The sequence below is a fragment of the Lissotriton vulgaris genome, chromosome 1_1 (assembly GCF_964263255.1).
Source record: "Lissotriton vulgaris chromosome 1_1, aLisVul1.2, whole genome shotgun sequence".
NCBI classification, from domain to species: domain Eukaryota; kingdom Metazoa; phylum Chordata; class Amphibia; order Caudata; family Salamandridae; genus Lissotriton; species Lissotriton vulgaris.
The window spans coordinates 776,609,673-776,632,246 of record NC_141685.1 but is presented as its reverse complement, the minus strand read 5'-3'; the positions used below and the strand labels follow the sequence as shown (position 1 = coordinate 776,632,246).

At 50.1% G+C, this 22,574-nt stretch overlaps 1 protein-coding gene across 2 annotated transcripts in view; it reads left to right on the top strand.

Moving 5' to 3' along the window:
• TPR (translocated promoter region, nuclear basket protein) overlaps nt 1-22,574 on the top strand; it is a 684,526-nt gene that overhangs the window by 324,668 nt on the left and 337,284 nt on the right. For both annotated transcript variants that reach the window (XM_086956072.1, XM_086956065.1), the window contains exon 32: nt 19,160-19,306. In XM_086956072.1, the coding sequence (XP_086812198.1) occupies nt 19,160-19,306 (147 nt within the window). The remainder of the gene's footprint in view (nt 1-19,159; nt 19,307-22,574) is intronic.

Below are 22,574 nucleotides of genomic sequence, written 5' to 3'. Positions count from 1 at the left end.
GCTGTGGCGTTCTGGACATTCTGGAGTCGTTTGAGGAGTTTTTGTGTAACGCCGGCGTAGAGATAGTTGTCGTAGTCGAGCCTGCTGCTGCTGAAGGCATGGGCGATTGTCTTTCCGGATTAAGTGTGGATCCATCTGAAGGTCTTTCAAAGCAGACTGTGTGTTTAAGCAGGCCGAGGAGACCGTGTTTATCCTGCAGTCCGTTGTGAGTGAGGAGCCCAGTATGATGCTGAGATTTTGTGCGTGTGGGTTGGGGAACTTCCCAGAGCAGAGGGCCACCAGGAGTCGTTCCAAGTGGAGTGGGAGGCTCTCAGGCTGAGGATTTCTGTCTTGTCAGAGTTGAGCTTCAGGCAACTGTCCTTCATCCAGGCAGCATCCGCTTTCATTCCTTTGTAGAAGTTGTTCCTGGCAACAGTAGGTTCTTTGAGGGAGAGCATCAGCAGGGTGTCGTTGGCGTAGGAGACTGATCCCGTGGTTCCGGACTATGGCTGTGAGGTGGGACATGTAGATGTTGAGGCGAGTGGGGGTGAGGGCGGAGACTCCGCAGCTGATCTCTGTTGGTTTCAAGAGGTACAGTGAGAGTCTAACCCGTTGTGCTCTGCCAGTGAGGAAGGAGAGGATCTCATTGAGTGCCTTGTCTCCAAAACAAGTGTCGCAGAGTTATGTTTCTAGGGTGCGGTGGGAGACCGTGTTGAAGGCTGCCGAGAGGTTCAGTAGGATGAGGGCTGCGGTTTCGCCCTGGTCGAGAAGGGAGCAGATGTAGTCTGTGGCGGCGAGGAGGGCAGTCTCGGTGCTATGATTGATTGATATTCGGCGAGCTGGGCGTTGATGGCTTTTTTGATGACTTAGGCTGGGAAGGGGAGCAGGGCCTGACGTTCTTGAGGTCCGACTGGTCTACGGAGGGTTTCTTCAGGAGGGGGAGTTGATCTCTGCTTGTTTCCAGTTTTTGGGAAGATTGCGTTCTAGAGGGAGCAGTTGAAGGTTCGCCATAGCTCGATGCGATGGTGGAGGCAGCCCTGTTGAAGATGTGGTGTGGGCAGGGGTCCGAAGGTGTTTCAGAGTAGATGCTTTTCATGGTTTTTATGGTATCATCCGCGGTGAGTGGGAAACCACTGCTCAGTCGGTCGGTCGGGCAGTAGACATCGGTTGTGGTGGTTGCTGGCACGGTGGAGTGGTCCTGGGTGTCGAAGTTGTCATAGATTGTTTTGATCTTTTGGTCGAAAAAGGTGCGGAGTCTGTTGCAGAGGTCTTGGGAGGATGGGACGTCTGTGGCCTCGCTGTTGGGTTTTGGTGAACTCCTTGATGCTAAAGAGTTCTTTGCTATGGTGTGCGTTGATGATTCTGTCTTGGAGGGCCTACTTCCTTGTGGTTTTGATGAGGTGGTGGTTTTTGTTCCTCCATGTCGTCTAGAGCAGTCTACAGTTGAGTCTGGACTCTTAAAGCGCAGGCGTGAATCTGCTTCTTTTCTTGAAGTGTTTGCCAGTGGCTTTCTTGAGGGGTGGGTCAAGGGTGTTGGTGGAGGTTGCGTGCTATGGTATTGACGTCTGAGGACCTCAGTGGTGATCTTTCATTGAGGTAGGTGGTAAGTTGATCTTCTGTGACTCAGTTCCAACTTCTGCGGAGTAAATGGTGGGTGTACTGGTGTGCGGTGGGTTTGTTGAGAGAGAAGTGGGGGTAGTGGTTTTCGGTCCAGAGGAGTTCAGTGGTGTTGCTGTAGGAGCTGCTGTTTCCTGCAAAGACTTGGTCGAGTGCGTGTACTGCAGTGTGCGTGGGAGAGGTGACTAGCTGTTTAAGTCCTAAGTTGGTGATGTTCTCAAGGAGGGAGGAGGAGTTTGGATCGTTTTGGTTGTCCAGGTGCAAGTTGGGGTCTCAGAGTAGAATGTAGTCCGTGGATGGGAGGGCCTGAAGTGCAATGAGGTTGATGATGGCGTCGGTAAAAATGGCGCGGAGACCTGGTGGTCTGTAAACGAGGGTGCCGCAGAGGGTGGTTTACAGGTTGGTCTGGATCTAGAAGTTGAGGTGTTCCATGTGGGATGTTGGTTCGTCTGAGTGGGTGGTTAGGCGGAAGGAGCTTTTGTTGACGATGGCGATGCCTCTTCCTGGATTGGATGGTCCTTTTGGATTTATTTATTTGAGAAGTTTTATCAAGCGCAAACATGACCCTTGCGGGTATCAGAGCGCTGTACCCAGAGACAGAAGCATGAATAAACTCAGTACTTTAGAGGTCAACACTGAAACAACAAGGAGTACACAATCCAGATCAGGGACCGGGTAGTGGGCTACACTAGTTCAATTTCTCAGTGTATAAGATTTCCTGTACCATTCAGCAAAACAATCAATAGTGACTAGACACAACATAATAAAATAAATGACAAATCTGTAGTGGGCCCAGGTAGCATAGTTGTGTAAGAGCCCTAGGGTAAAATAATTTACTAACCAAACCTAAAATAAATAGAGAACGATATGTTGGGATAAATGTCAAATCTTTCTCCAAGGGGACTTGAAAAAGAGTACAAGATGATGCAGTTAATGATCACTCAAGAAAAGCCATTTGGCCTGTTTCTTGAAAGAGGCAGTGGAAGGATTGGCTCTAATCTCAGTAGGAAGAGCGTTCAAATTCTAGGAGCAAGGCCAGAGAAAGCACGTTTGTACGTACTTTTCTTTTTGAATTTGGGAGGTTTCAAGAGTAGTGTGGATGTACATAAGTTCCGACCCGAGCCAGAAATAACAAGCTTGTTCACCAAATAGGCCGGAGTGCTGTAATGCTAGGCTTTAGGCATGAAACAAGCTATTTTAAAACAAATCTTCGCTTCATTTGACAGCCAGTTAAGCTGCAAAAGGTCTAGTGTAATGTGATAGTGTTTTTTGGAGCCTGTGATGAGCCTGGCCGATGCGTTGAGTGGCTCTGAGCGGGGCCAAGCTCGCTTTAGGGACCCCCGCAAGGGTCACCAGACCATATTCAAGTTGTGATCACCAGAGATTGTACTGCAGGCTGTATGTCTTCAGGCGGAAGGAAAGGCTTGATTTTCCTAAGGGTGTTGGCACTCCTAATAGTGGCACTGATGTGAGCTTGCATATTAAGGTATTTGTCCAAGGTAATGCCTAACGATTTAGCGGAATTAACAACTTGAGGGGTGCAGTTAAGGGCTGTGAGTTCATTTAGCCTGTCCAGGGCCTGTGCAGAGTGGCTGTGGGGGGGCAATCAGAAGGAATTTAGTTTTGAGGGTATTCAACAACAGATTGTTCTGGGCTAACCATTGTTGCGTTTGCAAAAGAGACACATAGTTTTAATGTCATCCAGAGAGGAGATATTAAGTAAAGTTGCGTGTCATCCACGTACATTGTTTTAATGGGGTCCCCCTCCTTGACCCACGGCGCCCCACCTCGTGGGGTTGACACGAAAGGACTCCTATGCACCCGGTTTCCCTGGGTGAGGTAACACGAGTACTTCGGTGCTCCCGTGGGTCTTGACTCTCGAAGTGTCCAGTACTAAAGGGGTTTGTTCCTAGTCTACTCCGAAGTGTCCTTAATCTTTAAAAATCTAACCGCAGCTTTTCCCATAGATGTCAATGGTGATTTGCGGCTGTGTTTAGACACTGCACACGTCCCCCGTGGGTCTCCTGCGCCCTTACCTTGGGTGGTTCCTGGTTGCCCCATGAGTTCTACAGGCCCTAGGCCTTGTCTCTATGTTCAAAGTGGTACTTATACCACTTTCTTAGTTTATGGTTTGTGAGGCCCCTAGGGCAAAACGTATACTGTGCTAATTTACTGTGTGCTAATTAAGTTAGTGTATTGTACATTTGCCTCAAGCCTCATAAAGAGACTAGAGCAGGGGTCTCCAAACCGGTCCTGGAGGGCCGGATCCATGCCAGATTTTTAAAATTACTACATGTATCTCAATGGGGATATCCAAAAAATCTAGAATGGATCCGGCCCTCCAGGACCGGTTTGGAGACCCCTGGACTAGAGGATTGTTTTTAGAATAAATACATCTATTTTTTATATATACCTGGTGTGGTTCTCCTTTCATTTGATCATTCATGAGATTAGACTGGTAAAACAAGCTACTTTACATTCCTTCAAGACTTAGCATGAAGGCTGCTCTCCACATCTACCACTAGGATAGCTTTCTAGAAAGGTGGTCTTAAACCTACCATCTATAAGGGTCATTTGGACTGGTGCAAGGTGCCTACTAGAATAGTGGACAGCATATGCCAGGCCAACTTCTCACACTCCTCTTCCGTGAGTTCTGTGGTAGGTTCTGGTGTGTTCCTTGGGAGACGTTTATCCCTTGCTCCGTTGGGGTGCTGTCTTTGTTTCAGTCTGGCTCTGATTGCAGCCTGCCTTGTTGGCCCTTCTGTGCTTGGTTGCTGGTCGGCCCTTCGACCCTGTGGTGTTTTGGTTCCTGTTTTTCCCTTGACTCCTCGGGGTTGCATATGTGTCTGATTTCGGTTGGAGTGGGTCTTTGAGGTCAGGTTGTCATAGCTGTGCCTTCGGCTGCTGGTCTGCCCCTTCAAATTTTTCGTAAGTGTGGCTGCTTGGTAAGCCGCCTGCGGTGCTCACTGCGGGCCTTTTGGTTTTTTCCTTTGCTTCGGGGTTCTTCCCCAAAGAGGTTTTTTCCCTTGGTACTCTTTGGGGACGTGTCCTACCCCCAGGTGGGGTACTTGTTGACTATTGTGTAGTCCCTTTTCTCCGTTGTGTGGCATTGTCTGCCCTCTCGGGTTCCTTGGTTCCCCGAGGTCACTGTATGCTGCCTAGGGCGGCCTTTGTTCTCTTTCTTTCTCTGCCTCAATCTCGGGTGCCCTTCGGATGTGCCCCCGGTGGGCTCTCCAATGATGACCCCGTCTGTCTTGTTGCTGGGATGGTTGGTCTGGCTTGTTTTAGCACTGTTGACTTCTTTCTGGTCTTCCTTTTGTGTCGGCTCCGGTGAGTTGATGCCCCTGGTTGTGCCCCGGGGTCCTCTTCTTGGCCTCTTCTAATTTGGCTGGCCTTGTGCTCTAGGTGCCCTGTGCCCCTTGGTTGGCCTCTACCGGGGTTCCGGCTGTGCACTGTAGTGGTATGTGTGCTCCGCTGCAGTGGGCCGCGGTTTGTGTCGTCTGCTCCTCTCGTCTTTTCCTGTGAGGCACCTTCCTGCTCCGTGGTCCTCTCGCTGCGTCGGGGGGTAGTGTTCTCTGTTGCTGGCTCCTGCAGGGTCTTCTTCGCTCCTCCGGGTTGCTGCATCCCCTGTTGGGGCTTTGTGTTCCTCTCTGAGCTGGAGGGGCTGCCCTCGCAGTCCCTCCTCCCCTTTGGGTATGGCTAGGGAATCTATTCTACATTTAAGGAATCTGCGGCTAGTAGTGTCTATCAGATGTACCAATTACTTAGCTTCAGTAATGGTGTATCAGGTAGAGACGATTGTAGCTGCAGATTACTTCACGACCCGCCCTTCCTCCCTGTTCTGCGAGGGCCTGTCCTGTTGGGCCTTCGGCTCGGTTCCCCTTTGGGTGCCTTGCCTCTACGAGGGTTCCTGCCTCTTCGGTTGAGCCTTCTGCTCTTGCTTCCGTTGGGTGGCTTGGGCTCTCCGGGTGTCTTCACCCCCTTTGGTTGACATTTCTGTGTTCTCCTCCCTTGGGTGGCTGCCCTCTTCGGCTGTCCTGTTCGCTTCCCTCCTGATGGTTGCGTACTCTGGCCAGTCTTGTGGCGGTGGATTTCGGTGTCCTTTGTGTTCCCCCTGCTTCTGGATCTTTCTTTCTCCCTCTCCCCCTCCCCCCCCCCCCTCTCCCCCCTCTCCCCTCTCCCCCCCCTCTCCCCCCTCTCCCCCCTCTCTCCCCTCTCTCCCCTCTCTCCCCCCTCTCTCCCCCCTCTCCCCTCTCTCCCCTCTCTCCCCCCTCTCCCCCTCTCCTCCCCTCTCCCCCCTCTCCTCCCTCTCCTCCCTCTCCTCCCTCTCCTCCCTCTCCTCCCTCTCCTCCCTCCCTCCTTCCTCCTCCCTCTCTCCCCTCTCTCTTACTCTCCCTCTCCTCCTCCTCTCCCTCTGCTGCTCTCCCTCTCCTCCTCTCTCTCTCTCCCTCTCTCCCTCTCCTACTCTCCCGTCTCTGGGTGGTGCTTAGGTCCCTCGCTCGTGCGGGGCCTCGGCGTGCCTTGGACGTGGTTTTTTGGGGGGGGGTCTGCTGTAGGACCTTCTCCCCCCTTTATTGATTTTGCCTGTCTCTGAGGTCTTCTCAGTCTGCTGCCTTTCTTGCAGGTCCTTTGGTTCTTCTGTACCCTGGGAGGGTGTCTCCTTTCCCTTGTAGGTCTGTCCTGTGGACAGCAGCCATGTTTCTTATTTCGGTCATGGATGTTCTCGTCTGCAGTGCGAACACTCCCTTTTGTGGTGCTGTTGCTCACCAGGGATTGCTTCCCTGTCTGCTGTTTATACTTATTAGACACTGTTCTCATGCTCTCAGTATTTTTTGTTTGCACTGGCTCCGCGTGGAGGCACAGAAAAGTTCTCCGAAGCAAACTGATGTCAGCGGGGCTTATGTGACCTCGCTGACTTCATGACCGCGGACGATGTCAGGGCGGGGTCAAGTGGTGCCGCCCCAGGCACGCAGAGATGCTGTGGCAAAGTTTTCCGGATCCAGTCTCATGCCTGGGGATAATTCTACGTTGAGGAATCTGCGGGCAGAATCGTCTCTACCAGATACACCATTACCAAAGGTAAGTAATTGGTACTTTAGCACTCCTGTAAGTACCTAGTAAGTGATATGCCTGGTACCTAGGGTATGGGTACTAAAAAGGGTCCCGAAGTGCTGCAACGGGTATTATGCCACCCAAAAGGACCCCCATACATATTGCATGCAGGCTGCCATTGCAGACTGCGTGTCATGGTGCAAGCCATAAGTGAAGATATGACATCGCGCACTCACTGTCTGCCATGCCAAAGTCCCTGCATGTAATATATACAAACCCCCCAGAGCAGACCTTGTAGCCCTAAGGCAGGGTGTATTACATGTGAGGGCATATCTGATAGAGACAACTAGCCGCAGATTCCTTAATGTTGAATTATCCCCAGGCGTGAGACTGGATCCGGAAATTGTCTGCCCAGCATGCCTGCGTGCCGGCGGCATCACGTGACTCCGCCTAGGCGTTGTCCACGTACGTGACATTAGCGAGGTCACATAAGTCCCACCCCGGCGCGCCTACGTCAGTTTTTTCCTTTTCCGTGTGCAATGCAGATCTGGTTCATGCTCCGGGCCGGTTTAAGCCTTTCCCTATTATGCGAGTTTGTGGGAACAGTGTGCGGATGCCTTCGGGCTTTAAGACCTGCTTGTCTTGTGGACGTCTGATGGCGGCAGACCCTCACCTCATTGTATGTGGCGTTTGGGGAAGATCACTGCTCTGCTGATTGCGAGGTGTGCCAACAGTCAAAGCCGTAATCTCGGCGGGAGCGCTAGATGAAACTTCTCTCGGCTCGCATGTCCAGATCGGCTTAGTCACCTCGATCAGCTTCTGCGGGAGTTTCGGAACAGCCATCGTCCTCATACTTCTCCTAAGCTGCAAGAGCGTCGCTCCCCTGTCGGTAAGTGTCGCTGTTTGCCCCCGAGGGCTTGTTTCCAGCCTGTTGGAGGCGTGGGCTCTCGGCGGGTGATGCAGCCCTGGGTATCGTCCTCCTATCCACAGTTTCCTGTGAGGGGGCGTCGAGAGCCCAGATTGAGACATATGCGGCGGCTATGTAGGCCTCGCTGGCTTCTCCTACTACTCCTTCCCCTCCTGGGACGTCGACGGATCACTTGCGTTGTGCGGGGCCATCCCGGCGGCTCCGGCCCTGGCGCCGACTGGCTCGGTTGCAGGCTTGGAGGATGTGGTGCCGTTGGGGTGCGGCCCTTCGAGGGTCCCTCCTTCGGACCACGGCGCCTCTTTGCTTCGCCGCAAACTTCTGCGGGAGTCCCTGTGGTATCGCGGGAGGTCGCTGGGGCTCGGGTCGCATCCCTGAGCCCCTCCCGGCCCTATGGACAGGCGGCGATCTTGTCTGGGGCAGATGTGATGCTGCTACTGCGCTGGCGGCTGCTGGCCCTGGCGGCGCCACAGTGGTCGGTGGACCCCCCTCGTACCATCATGAGTAGAGGCTTGCGGGGGACCCTGCATCCCTCCCTGGACCCTCTCCTCCCTCCACTCAGGCGGCTGCCTCGTCGGAGGTAGTCGGTGCAGTTCCGGCGCTGTCCCTTAGCCGCCTCTTCTCCGGCCCAGCCCCGGTTTCCTGCACAGTGTGGTGTGGAGACCTCTCCGGCGTCGTCTTTGGCTCTGGATGACTGACGTCCTGCCTCAGGTTGCGGACACAACGGCACCGGACAGGCGCCTGGTCGTGGACTTGTCCTTGGACGTCCCCTCTTCCCCGGAGGTTGGTGCCTGCTGCTGTCATCGCCGGAGACGGGCCGCCGCCTCGTGACTTTTTCCCTGATGTCATCAAAAGACTGCTCCTTGCCGCGGTTTTCGCCGGAGGAGCCACAGGTCCCTCTTTCTTCTTTCCCGACCTGGCCCTTACTCACTCCGATTGGATTAGGAGACGGCCGCCTTAGTTTGGAGCTACTTTCCCCACCTCGGGGCCCTATGGAGGCAGGTGCAGCCTTCGCTCGCGCGGTTTCCACGGCTGTGGGTATTTAGCGCATGGGTGATCCGCTGGGAAATGTGCAGCCGGATCATCTTCTGGAAATTATCCACCAGGGCTCTAGTGGGAGGGAGCTGCTGCTTCCCTTTGAGGGTTTGCTCCATTCTTCTCTGATGGGGACTTGGGGGCGCTCGCCATGGGGGATCTGGTGCCCCAAAACAGTCTGCACCGGCACCTTCCAGCACCGCGTGACCCGGTGTGTCTTTCCCTCCACCCCTCTGCCTCGAGTCCCCCTCTGCAGATTGCCTTTCCATCCCTGCCGCCGACGCTGTTGTCTCCACCATCACGGGAGGCCCGCTGGCTGGACTTTTGGGGGCACAATATGTTTGCTTCGACCAGTGCGGCCCTGCGGGCCCTTAACACTTTGTGTGTTGTCTACCTCTTGCTTGTGGGACTCGGCGGAGTTCTTTGGATCTGCCGCTTCTCGGGAGAATGCTGGAGTTGATTTGCGGCACCATGCGTTGGATGGCCGGGAGCTGGCGACATTTATTCTTCGCTCCACTCTGGACATCTTGAAGGTGCTTGGTCGTGCCATGGCTTCTTCGGTTGCCCTTTGCTGCCATGCTTGGCTTCAGGACAGTGTGTTTCTGGAAAATGTGCTGGTACGGCTGGTAGATCTTACCTTCGATGGCACTCTCTTGTTCCAGACTCGGCCATCCGGAGGTTCTTGGCGAGGCTTCGGCCTCCTCCCTTCCTTCCTCCCTCCTCCCTCCCACCCTCCTACCTTCCTCCGTCCCTCCTCTCCTCCTCTCCTCCTCTTCTCCTCCTCGGAGCCTTTAGGTTGATCTTCCTCCTCCTCTGTGCCTTTAGGTTGATCTTCCTCTCCTCCTCTGTGCCTTTAGGTTGATCTTCCTCTCCTCCTCGGAGCCTTTAGTTGATCTTCCTCTCCTCCTCGGAGCCTTTAGGTTGATCTTCCTCTTCCTTGCCTTGGCCTTGGATGAAGGTTCTGTTGCCTTGTATGGGTGTGGGGTGGTTCGGCCTCCCCTTACCTTGCCCTTGTTTCCTCTGTTGAGTGTGAACGGGCTTACTCTTCTATCCTCCCCCCCCCCCCCCCCCCCCCCCCCCCCCCTTGGGTTGGTGGTCTGCTTGTAGGGGTTCCCCTTGCCTGGAGGGATGGGGCTCCTCGCCCTGTCCGTTGGACTAGTCCCCGGTGGGACCCTCTAGCTGGTGGGTTCCTCTCGCAGACCCTCTTTCCCAGGGTATGGCTAGGGTATTTGTTCTATGTGAAGGAATCTGCGGCTAGTAGTGTATCAGATGTAGGAGTTACTTACCTTCGATAACGATTTAACTGGTAGAGACGATTCATGCCGCAGATTCCTTCACGGCCTGCCCTTCCTCCCCGTTCTACGAGGACCTTTTGGCTTGGTCTTCTGCACTCGCCTCCTGGGGGTTGCTATGTCTGTGAGTGCATCCCTTCGCTCTTTTTGATGATTCGTCTTGTTCCTTTCCTCCTCTATGGCACATTGGAGGATGGGTTTAGAGGTACTCCTGTGCCCCTCTGCTCTGGTTGCCCCTGGATTGGGGCTTGCCTTCACTCTCTCCCTCCCCTCCTTCTCCCTTTTTTGTTAGGGTTATGGCCCCTCTGCTATTCTCTGGGTTGGGGTCCTATGGCCGTGCCTATACCCTTTGTTTGTTTGGGGGGTTGTCGCACTCTGTGCTGGGGTTGCTTTGGAGGTTTGTCGTTCCTGCTTGTCTTGGAACTGGTTCCCCTTCGATGTTTTTGGTTGGGGTTGTAGTCCTGCTACATGTTGTCATGACATTTTACATGTGTTCCTTGTCTCCAGGGGGGAAGCTGTCTCCATACTGGCAGGGTGACGGCTCTATCATTTCCCTTATTTCCCTACCTCTGGGTACTGCAGTGTTTACGCTGCTCCTTATGGTGTTGTTCGTCACCATTCCTTTTTCCAATGTTTCTTCTCTTTCACACATTGTTCCCATACTCCCACAGTTTTGTCTGATGGCTCCGCATTGTGGCGCGGAAAAGTTCTCCGAAGGAAAACTGACGTCGGCGTGCCGGGGTGGGACTTATGTGACCTCGCTGATTTCACGTACGCTGACAACGCCTGGGCAGAGTCGCGTGATGCTGTCTCCCCGGCGCGCAGGGATGCTGGGCAAAAAATTACCGGATCCAGTCTCACGCCTGGGGATAATTTCATGTTAAGGAATCTGCGGCTAGGATAGTCTCTACCAGATACATCGTCACCGCAGGTAAGTAATTCGTACATCTGCATGGCCAGCTATACCCCTGCAATGTCTACTTTAATTCCTAGATGGTACAAGTGAACAGGGAAGCCATCTTAAGTACTTCTACTGGGCTCTGGTCATTACGAGTTCTCCAGCTACAGGATAGTGCTTCACTAAAACCTATGGTGTTTGATCAAACACCTTCTTTTAATTAATCTGTATTGTTGCCAGTACTAAATGTTTTATGACGTGCCACCAGAGGCCACCTTACAGATGCCCACTGAAAAACCTGCCAGCTTCTAGTGAGTTGGCTGACTGGTATCATCAAGCGTGCCACCACAGACAATTTTCTCACTCCCTGCAGGTTAGAGCCCATGCTCTGAGACCAGAAACAATGCCTGCTCTGAAGGAAGGTGTTAACACCTTCTCCAGCAGGGTTGCTGGTGATTAAGCATGTTAAAGCTAGGGGCTTCAAAGTCTCCTTTTAATATGCGACACCGGCTTCCCCCTGATATGGGAGATTCCGTCACCTGCCCGGAGGCCCATTTGGCACCAGGACAAGAGGGAAATTAGCTATGCAGTAGGCGTGTTTCACCACCAGGCTATTCACACCCCTAGGTGGGCTACCTTATGTGCTCCAGGAAAGAAGGGTTCCACCATTTTGTTTTTGATAGAATTAGGAACTCTGGCACAGGGTTATGCCCACTCCTCACAAGAAGTGTTCATATAGTGGTAGTAGGGTAAGTAGCCCATTGGCTACTATTCTTCGCTCGCCTCAACACCCCTTAATTGAGTATTTAGGTGATTCCTGACACCAGGAATGATTTGCCTGACAAAAAGAGGACAAAAAGCCAAAGAACGCAAGAACTGTGGACTAGTTGTCGACTTGGTGCCAAACCCTGCCTTCCTGCTCCTATTCCAACAATTACAAAGACCCAACTCGTCCTGCAATTGGGCATCCTCCAAAATCTTTGGAGGGTTTGCCAGCACTTGGCCAACCAGCCAGCATTTCCCTTGAAGTGGAGGAGCCACTTGCCTGCAGGCACCGACCACACAGTCTGGTTCACCGATCTGCTGACCACCAGGCCCACCGACACAGCAGCAGCCCAGAAGGAGGCCAGTGTGTTCAGCAGGTCAGCCGCATTGATCCATCCAGTCTTCGAGACCCGGATCCACCCCGGAGGCTCTTGCGCCAGTTCCCAGGAAACCAGAGCCTGTTGCAAGCACCAAGGCTCGTTTGTGTTCAGACTGAACACAACCGCCATCAAAACAGATCTGCACATCAATGGACTTACACAGTGGCCAGTTCCACACCAAAGTCTTTGTGCTGTATTTCTTCTGCGGGTGCACCAAGAACTATGCCAGACTTAAACTCACCGACCTGCCGGATAAAACATCCATCGACCAGAGACACCCAGCTAGAGTCTGTGAGAAAGTGCCATATTTCTTGCCTTGGTATGCCCCCTCTTTTTTCTGAACTGCTGATGTGCTTTGACTGAGTGTGCCCTGGGTTCCTGCCAACCAGGTACCCAGGGCCTGCGTTTCTTCCCTGAAACTGTGCTGAAACTAAAAACCCAATTGGCATCTCTGGCCACCTGTCAGCCGCTAGTAACTGGTACCCTAGGTACCCAGGTCATGGTGACCAGAGAAGACTCCTGTGGGCTGCAGCACTTATTGTGCCACCCTCAGGGGCCCTGTGCACTGGCACCCACACACTGCCTTTGCAGGCTGAGTGCCTAAGTACATAACTAAACCAAGAGTCGACATGGCACACATCCCTGTGTGCCATGCCCACAGAACCCACGGCCCTAGCATACTTCAGTCACCCCTCTAGCTGGGTGCCCTATGCCAGGGATGTGGGCACAGGTGCATGAGCCCTGTGCCCCTACAGTACCCTGTGCCATTCCTGGGCACAGCAAGTGCAGTGATGCCATTAAGAGTATATGGTGCTGGGAGGTTGTCATTACGAACTCCACAGCATCATAATGGCTACACTCAAGACTGACCAGTTTGGTACCAAACTTCTCAGCACATTAAACCCGCACTGATGCCAGTGTGGGATTTAATGTAAAATGCACCAACGGGCATCTTAAAGATGCCCTCTGAAATCCTAACCTACAATCTACGTCTGGGCTGAGTGGCTGCAGAGGCTGCCACACAGCAGAAATGATGCTGGACCCCTGGGTGGAGAGCCCCCCGCTCTCCTGGGCCTGCAACAATGCACATCCTTGGCGAGGTGCTAGGTCTCCTCCCCCAAGATGGGCAGGGGGGAAGCTTCAAATGCATGCCACCTCTGTGAGCTTCTCCAGACCATTTGCTGTACCCAGCAACTGGCCCCCACCAGTTCTAACCCCCACTCTGGCGGGCAGACCGGCGGGAAAAACATCAGGATGGGGGGGGGGGTCGGGGAGGGTGCCAGCCTGTGCTAACACCACTCCTCAGTTGGGGGAGACAAGGTGAAGCACGACCCCGGGCTCTGGCCATCTTGTAGATGGGGAGCCCTGCCCAATCCCAGCTAGGCTCCTGCCCCCTCCCACAGGAGAGGAGCAAACTAGGGGGTGTACTCACCCCAGGACAGGGACCCATAGGTCCCTGCCCTTGCTCTACCTGTAAAAGCCCCTAAATTCAGTATTTAGGGGCTCCCTGAACCTTCCTTCCTCAGATCCCGATACGAAGAGAAGTAAGATGATCAAGAAGAAGACGACCCGCCATGCAGCTGCTAACAGGATGACAACTGACTTGGCCCCAGGCCTACCGGCCTGTCGATCCTGGAACCTGCTCCTGCCTAATCCCGGCGACTCCTGCGGACAGCAACCTTGGGACACCCGGAGGACATGCCTGCCTTGACCCTCTTGAAGACTGAGACTCCCATCAGCAGAGGCTCTTCTGCAACAACCCACCTGGTGCCAACCAGGAAGCTCTGGACCAGCCCACTCTGCACCCGCCGGACCGGGCCCAACCGAACCAAGACCACAAGGACATCCCCCCCCCGGCGACTGGGACCCGAAGTCCAGTGCCCAAAGACCCTCCTCGATGAACCAGCCGACGCCTGCAGACTCAGAACCAGGGGCCACCACAACCGCGACCAGCCGGGGGTAAGCTTTTCCGACACCCCGGTGCCCTACAACCCCCTGTGCCTCCCTTTGGGGTACCTACCTCTGCTCCAAGATCCCAACTTACCTCTCGAAGTGCTGGTGGCCCCTGGAGAGTCTCCGTCCCTGAGCCTGCAGCCTTTGTTCCTTGTTGACCTTTCCCATTGGATAACATTGAGCGCCCGACAGCTCAAGAGCACCATGTACCCAGCTGCCCTAGTGCCATTGGCTGTACCACCTTTGTCCTATCCTACTTCTCTCCCCCCCCCCCCCCCCCCCCCCCCCCCCCCCTTGCCCTGAGCAAGTGACCAGGAGCCCAGCTCCCGTAGCCGCCTGGTCTTCTTGCCAGCTGCCACCAACCGAAGGCCCCCTTTCCCTCATTGGTTATCATTGGGCCTACCTACCTCAGCACCCGGCTGGCGCTGCTGGGGCTGAACAGACTGTATTTACCTGACCCTGGGGGACCCCTGAGTCTATACCCGGAACTTTAACTTCACCAGCCAAGTACTCACCTGGACACCGGTAACTCACTTACCTGCCGTTGGATAACATTGACCCATTTTGACTCGAAAATTTTCTAAGTGTGAAGTTTTGAAAACTTCAAATATTCCTATAAAATCAGCCGAAGTCCGAATTCCGAAGTACTCACCTGCAAGCAGGTGAGAAGCCAGTACTGTACCTTGCAGCCCAGTACTGAACCGCAAAACTAATCCTTGCAGAGTTTGCTAGTAATCTTTATTTTCTCCATAGGAACTCATTGTTTGCTTTTCTATGAAATTTCTTCTAAGTGCCTACTTTTGAAAACTTGAAATATTCTTTAAAAATCCTACGAAATACTGAAACGCAATTACATACCTGTTTTAAGTTCAGACCCCAGTGCTGGCCCTAGAAGTCCAGAACTGTATTACAAAAGTAATGCGATCATACTTTACCTGCAACCTGAATTTTCTCCCATTGAATAACATTGCCAGATTAACATTGAAAAGTTTCTAAGTGTGAACTTTTAAAACCGCTTTATATTCATGAAAATTCACCACAGTAACTAAAACGTTTTTGCTAATCTGGGTTCAGTTAAGACCCCAGGACTGAATCTAGGATCTAGTCCTGGAACTACTAAAGTAATCTGTACTGTAATCAACTGTACTTTGATGGTAACAATCTATTGAGCTCAATGCTAAAGTGTGTCTAGATCGGAGTTGCCTTCAGCAACTCCTGTACCTATTGTGTTCACCAGCTTTATTGCTTCCTTGCAAAGTGATTACATGAGAGTTCTCCTATCTAGCAAAGTATATTGTTATGCCTGTTGGTTCTAAAAATAAAACAACTATATCTTTGTAATAAAAATCATTCGCCTGGAGTTCAGTCTTTGGAGTGTGTGAAATCCTTATGCTGACTGAGTGTGTACAACAAATGCTTTGAACTGCCCTCTGGTACTGCCTTACTGCTCGACCAAGCTACCACTTTGGAGAGTAAGGGCAGTCCTGACTTTAACCTCTGTTATACCTTTGGGGTTTGTGGACTCTATACACACTGTACTTCCTTATTGTCCAGTGTATATATAGAGCCACTTTCTTACAGTCTATTAAAACTGAAGGAGTCTCTTTGAGCCTGAGACCCTCAACAGCCGAACCCCCCTTTGGATTCGGACGGACAGGTACCCAGTCCCCACTTGCAGCCTTCACTGCAGGTACTATTGCCCATTGACTACAAGGTGTATCATTTGAGCCTGCTACAGCAAACAGCACCTCTGCACCCGGGCACCCCAGGGCAGGTAAACATGAACTCTTGGTGCTTTATTGGACCTTGTCCCCTACTTACTGTAAGTTCAGAAGCACAAGCCTGTAAGTCGTTTTCAAGTTTCCCTGCACTATGTGTTTCTCCCATAAGATAACATTACTGCGTTCAAGACTCATGCCTCAAATCTGACACTGTATTTTGTGTGTTTATGAAAATTGCTAACTCAAAGTACTCATCTGATCTAGTATATCTTGATGTCTAAATTAATATAAAAATCTGGGATATATATTTATGAATTGGTGTCTGGTTTCCTTATTTGAGTGTGCCATTTATTGACTCTGTGTGTGCAACAAACACTTAACACTCCCCTCTGATAAGCTTATGGCTGCTCGACCACACTACCACAAATAGAGCACCTTGACATTGTTAAAGCAAGCCTGTGTACACTACTATGGGATACCTGGACTCTCTATGGTGTGTACCTCATTTTGGTACACACTATAAAGAGCCAGCTTCCTACATTTACAAATCAGTTATCAAATGTAGGAAGCTGGCTCTGTATATACTATACCAAAATGTGGAAACCCAAAGGTAGGCAAAGGTAAAAGTAGATAATACTTTACTCTATATCTGTAGTAGTGTGGGCGAGCAGTAAGGCTTTATGAGAGGGTAGTGTTAAGCATTTATTGTACACACTCGGGCAAGAAATGTCACACTCAAAGACTGAACTCTAACCAATTTGGTTGTAAAAAATATTATTTAGTTATTTCATTTTCTAGAACCAAGCCAGGCCTGGTACAAGTAAGTATAATACTTTGCAAGAATAATGCAGGTAATACAGTTTAAATGCAGTTGAATGCAATTGGATTTGTTACAGTCAAGTCTTTTGTTAGTAAAGCAGTTTTATTACTTTTCAGTTACTTTTCAGATTACTTTTCAATTACTTTTTCTGGTCTGTGTGATATGCTTAGATATCACACTGGGACATTTCCTAGAGAAAAGGTAAGTAAATCAGTTTTTGTATATTTTCAGTTTCTTAGAGTTTCATACAAACCAACTCCACACTTTTTCTCAAGCAAGCAGTTCAATGTGGTCCTATGGGAGAAAACAATGTCATCAACTTAACAGTAAGTACTTAGGTTTGGGAGTTAGTTTTCTGTGGTTAGAACCAGGGTCCCCCCCAGAGTAGAGGGTGCACTCTCAAAACACCCTCAATGTCACTAGGGTGGCAGAGTGCTGAGTCTCAATATTATCCAATGGGGGATAGGAAGCCTCTGGTTGGTGGTTGCTCACGAGCTGGTCACAAGGTTGTGGGAACCAAGCTCCTGGACTTGAGCTCAGGGCAAAGGGGGCATCTGATTTAGCACACAAGTTGCACCCACAGTGGTGGCGGAGAGTCCTGGTGCTGTTTTGGCATTGGGTGCCCTGTTTGTTTCAATGGGGAATCCCCTGTTGCAACAAACACTGCAGGCTCGGGACAAAGATCTTCTGGAGGCGACTACCAGTTGGAGAGGTAAGTTGACCGGGCCGGACTGGGAACCACAACCGGCCCCGGCAAAGTGCTCGGACGCAAGATGGCATGGACTGAGAGTTGTGCTTCACCTGAGGGGGGAAGTTGGCAAAGGTGGTCACCTCTCTCCTCCGAACTTGGTTTTCCCGCTGATTCTTCCACCAACAGTGTGTGAATTACCCCAAGCCATTTGCTGCTCCCAGCAACTGCCCCCCACCGATTCTGACCCAAAGGCGACAGGCCTTTGAATTTTCCCCTTCGTGGACCCTGCCCATCCTGGGGGAGGAGGCTTGGCACCTCGTCCCAGGATGTGCTTTGTTTCAGGACCCTGAGAGCAGCAGGGGTCCAGAAACCTGTCCAGTGGTGGCAGCTGGCGAGCAGTAACTCAGCCAGGACACTTAAGTTAGGTTGTTTTTCAGGGGGCATCCCTGAGTTCATTTTTCCATTAAATCCCACACTGCCATCAGTGTGGGTTTAATGTGATCAGAATTTTGATACCAAACTTCCCAGTTTTCAGTTAAGCCATCATGGTGCTGTGGAGTCCCTAATGACAAACTCCCAGACCATATACTCTTTATGGCATTACTTCAATTACAATGTCTAAGACTTTACATAGATATTGTAGGGGTACAGGGCTCATGCACCTGTACCCTCACCACTTGTATATGCACCCATCTAGAAGGGTGGCTTACCTATGCCAGGGCAGTGGATAGTAGGCATGGCACACAGGGATGTGTGCTGTGTCGACTCTTCACTTTGTTCTGCACTAAAACACTAAGCCTGCAATGGCAGTGAGTGCGAGTGTAAAGGCACAAGGCCTCTAAGGATGGCATAATAAGTGCTGTAGCCCTTAGAGGTCTTCCCTGATCACAGGGCCCTTGGTACGTAGGTTACTACTTACATGGGACTAGCATGTGGCCAGAGTTGCACATTGGGTTTTGCAACAGTACAGTTTGGGGAAAAACATAAGCACTGGGTACCTGGTTGGCAGGAACCCAGGTAACACGCAGTCAAAACACATCAGCAATTCAGCAAAAAGAGGGGGCAACCATGCAAAAAGGGGCACTTTCCTACATCAGCACACCTGATACATTTGAAAAGCTCAGTCATGAGAAGCAGACATAAGTCCCTTGGAAGATATGGAATGAAGAAAGCCACTGGACACACATAGGGAAATGGCAATCACACCCAGTTTTAGTACTGTATATTTTACATACTTGCACAGTGTACTACACACAAAAACTCTGCTGTATGGAACGTGAATCATCCCCCCCTCTGTGCCTTAGTTTCCACACAGAAGTTTGTACTCTTCTGCACAGTGTTTTAAAGAAGCTCTGAGATACAGTGTAAATCACCGACCACAATGTGAGGCGTTCCAATATTTTGCTTAACCCACATTTTTTTTATTTTAAATAGAATAGGCTAAATGTGCTTGTTAAGGTACAAGAGGTTGTTCCTCGGTGTAGTTTTACTCCTTTCCACTCGCCATATAACTCAATGTTGGTGCACTCCAACCATTGCTCGCATTGCAAAATGTAAACAATGTATGGATGAATCCATGTTGCTTGAGAAGCCAATCTGAGGCTAGAAGATGTCCACAAAAATATACCGGGTGCGTGGGCCAGTATCAAGCGATTGCTCTAAACAGCAGCCAGTACAATACAGTTGTGTGCATTTGTTGTGGCAAAGACTATTCTGTTTGACAGACAGGGTACCGGATGGACAAGCGACCTTCATTTGTAATGTTTGTACTACCCAATTTTTATTTTTAAATTTTTTAATTTGTGGAACCTACCATTGCAGTACCGTTTGTCATTTTCACAGTATAAATTTATGTTCAACTCTGTTTCAATTACAAAATGTTTTAAACTATCCTGCATGGTAGCAGGTTTCTTACCAGAGGATCATTGCAGGAACTACTCAAGGGACTGCAATTTAATGTAGCGTAGCTCCTTCATAGGTAGCCTGCTGTTGTGAACTGAAATGATCATTGAGGGACGTGTTCTGTTTCAGTTGGTTGCAGATGCTGCCGCTGCAGCTGTTCTTGAACCTCAACCAGATCCTGCTTTGCTTCAGGAAATGCAGGAACTTAAAGACTCCTTGAGCCAGGCTAAGACTAAGACAGCAGCCCTGGAGAGTCAAGTGGAAAATCTACAGAAGGTAATTTTACTATGCATATATTTGTTTGTTTGTGTTCAACCAGCTTTTATCTCCTTGTTTTTGGTGAACTGTCTGGCCTCTGGCACAGAGACGAAGTGTAGAGGATTAATGTGGTTGTTTAAAGAGCAAAACCTATTTGCAGTTTTTTCCCATCATAGAGTAGTATAGATGATTAGTCAATGCACGCACAATTCTTTCCCTGATTGTGAATGGCATTTCTCTAATCCTCTAAATGTTTGCCATAAAGCACCAGAAGTTGCTAAACTGTTTAAATCCCCTTCAGATACCTCCTTGAATGAATAAATGAATGAGTGTAATCGTAACTGCACATTAACTAATGCAGGCATTGTGCACTGTGACCCTTAAGGGTATCCTGGTGTTTGTGTGTGTGTGTGTGTACGCACGCACCTAGCCCTGCGGATGGTAGGTTGGTTCATTGAAAATCCTAGACTTCAGATTCTTGTGGAATGAAAGCATAGGAAGCGGCTCTTATTTGGAGTCGGAGGCTGTTCCATGCTTTAGGAGCAATGTAATAGTGACTGTCCTCCTGATTTTATTCTGTGTATTCATGGGATGTGTGCAACTAGAAGTTGAGCGGAAGTGTCTGGTTGGTGGGAGGAGATGCGATTGTTTAGATAAGTGGATCACGAGTTGTGTGTAGTGGCTCTAATGTGTGAGGAGTTTGAATTGAGTATATTTGTGTAGTGGGCACTAGTGTTGTTCCTGAAGTGTGTGGTGTGATGAGAGTTCTGTGTTGGATGTTGAGGGCTGAGCAATGAACCTTGATTGCAGGTAAGTTTGTGTTTGCAAGCTTCCAAGTTTAGGAAGCTGGCTTTCTATATAGTGCACCAAAACGAGGTACACTGTGCAGGGCATCCAGGCAACCCTTATTGGTTTACAGAGGCAAAAATGATAACACTAAATACACTCATGTGGTAGTGGGCGACCATTTTATTCCTATCAAAGGGTAATGCTAAGCATTTATTGTACTCAAATAGGTAATAAGTGAGGGACCTGCTCAAAGAATAAATCTGAGACATAATAAAAAAGTAAGTCCTATTTTTATAAAAAGTTTGATACCAAGAACTTCGTAAAGAATTCAATTCAAATAACTTTATTTGACAATTAAGTCATAAAAGTGAGACATAAAATCACATTTTCCAATAATTAAAAAAAATATCATTAAGAAGATTATACAATAAATATATTTAAAAAAGAATTAAACACCAAGGGACAATTGCCGAATATCGCATAGCTAAAAACACATCCTTAAAATTTATAAAACTCATCAGTTCTGTGGGATCAGATGCTATATTGCGAGGCTCATGTCCCAACTACATCACAGCGTTTACAGTACAGATAAGCAGGTTAGATAATATTCTCAAGCTAATTTCATAGTGCTTTTGCCCGGATTATCCATGGCCATTTTAGAAATGTTGCCACTGCTATGGCAATTGGGGTCTGTACACAAGATTCTTAACGCCTCCTTGTGTCTGCGGATACAGATTAATTTACATATTGGTTTAATCCACACCTCTCTAGGGACCACATAGAGGGGACAGAAAAAAAGGAGGTGACTTATCGTCTCTTGTTCTTCTCTACACCTAGGGCATATGTCATGATGGTTTTCGCCTACCCAATTAGCTGTGAATGACCTTGTTGGAAGGGAGCCTACTCTATTTTGAAAGTAGAGTTTACGATCAAGCTGCTTTTCGATGGCATCCCAGTACAATTCCAGCTTAGGGTATCCCTTGAATTCAAGGAAGCGACCTGTAAGGTGCAGGGAGAGTCCCTGCGTTCTTGCATTTAATGTAACCATCTCCCAATATTTTATCTTCAGAGCTTTTTTAGAGGGAAAAACAGCATTTGCTGGGTCATCCCGGAGTTCCCTCATCCCCAGGCTAATTAGCAGAGACTTTATGGCCTTTAGCTAATGTATTTTTTGGGAGGAATCTTTAGCTATTATTTCTTTTAGGCCCTTTGCATAATGCTGAAGCTCTTCTGTGGTCCATATCCTACGCCAATACAGAAGCGGGCGTAGGAAAGCAAGATCTTGGACAGACTTTTTCCCAAGGTCCCACATTAAGGGTAACAACGGGGTGCTTATCGGGACACTAGTCGCTTTCTGCTAGTGTCAGACTCCCCAATTTTTCAAAACCCCATAGTTCAGCTCCGTAAAGAGCCGAACTAAGTACCTTCATCCCATAAATTTCTAGTAATGGGCTAATGGGTTTTGATTCAGAAGATTTAAACCTTTTAAGAAGGATACCTGCCTGCTGGCGATGCTTAAGGACTGCTAGTTCTAGTTAACTAGTCCATCCCAGATCTTTCTGGAGGGTGACCCCCAGGTAGGTAAAAGCTTCAACCTGTTCAAGCGGGGAGTTGTTCATGTATATTCCCCCTCTGTAGGGTTTGGTACACCCTATAAATTTACGATCAGTAAGGACCATATACTTAGTTTTTGCTCTATTTATTTCCAAACCCCGTTCTAGGCAAAAGTCCTCAAAGCGCTTAAGAGCACGCTGTAGGCCACTGGGGGTTTTTGAAATTAATAAGGTGTCGTCCGCGAACATGAGGATCGGGACTCGCTCACCACACATCATAGGGGCATCAGTAGGGACCCGGGGGAGAAAACTCGCTACCCCGTTCACAAAGAGAGAGAACAGGGTAGGCGCCAAAACGCAGCCCTGCCTCACCCCTCGTAGCTTTGTGCGCTACACAAAAACCTAAGAAAAAGGTGCAGAGGGGGACTCTGGGACAAGTCTGAGAGCTCCCACTGGGGAGGCTCAGTTCACAAGGAGCCTGGCAGCAAGAAAGCAGTCGATCCTAGGGTACCTGGGCCGGGGTGCTCGGGTGCAGAGTGGCTAGGTCAGCTGGGCTGTTGTGTTGCAGGTCTTGCCGTTGACTGTCTCGCCGGTTGAGGGTGCAATCACCAGGACAGCTGGACCACTCTGGAAGCGAGGCTCTGTGGGGCTGACATCCCTTGACGGCATCCCAGATTGGACTCAAACAGGCTTTGGTTGCTGCAAGGGGTCTAGTACCACAGGTATTGGTGCTATGCAGCTTCAGTTGGTGGGGAGGTAGCTGCCCGTCTGGAGCGTGATTTCAGTGATTTCTTCTTGGAGATTGCTGACAATTTGCCAAGGCCTGGCAGTCTACTGGGGTTCTTTAAAAAGGCTCAGCTGCTGGATTGGTCGACTTCTTCATGATTGTTGAGACTGGCTGGTCTGCATCAGTCAGTCAGCCAGCACACTAGAGGTTTGTAGGT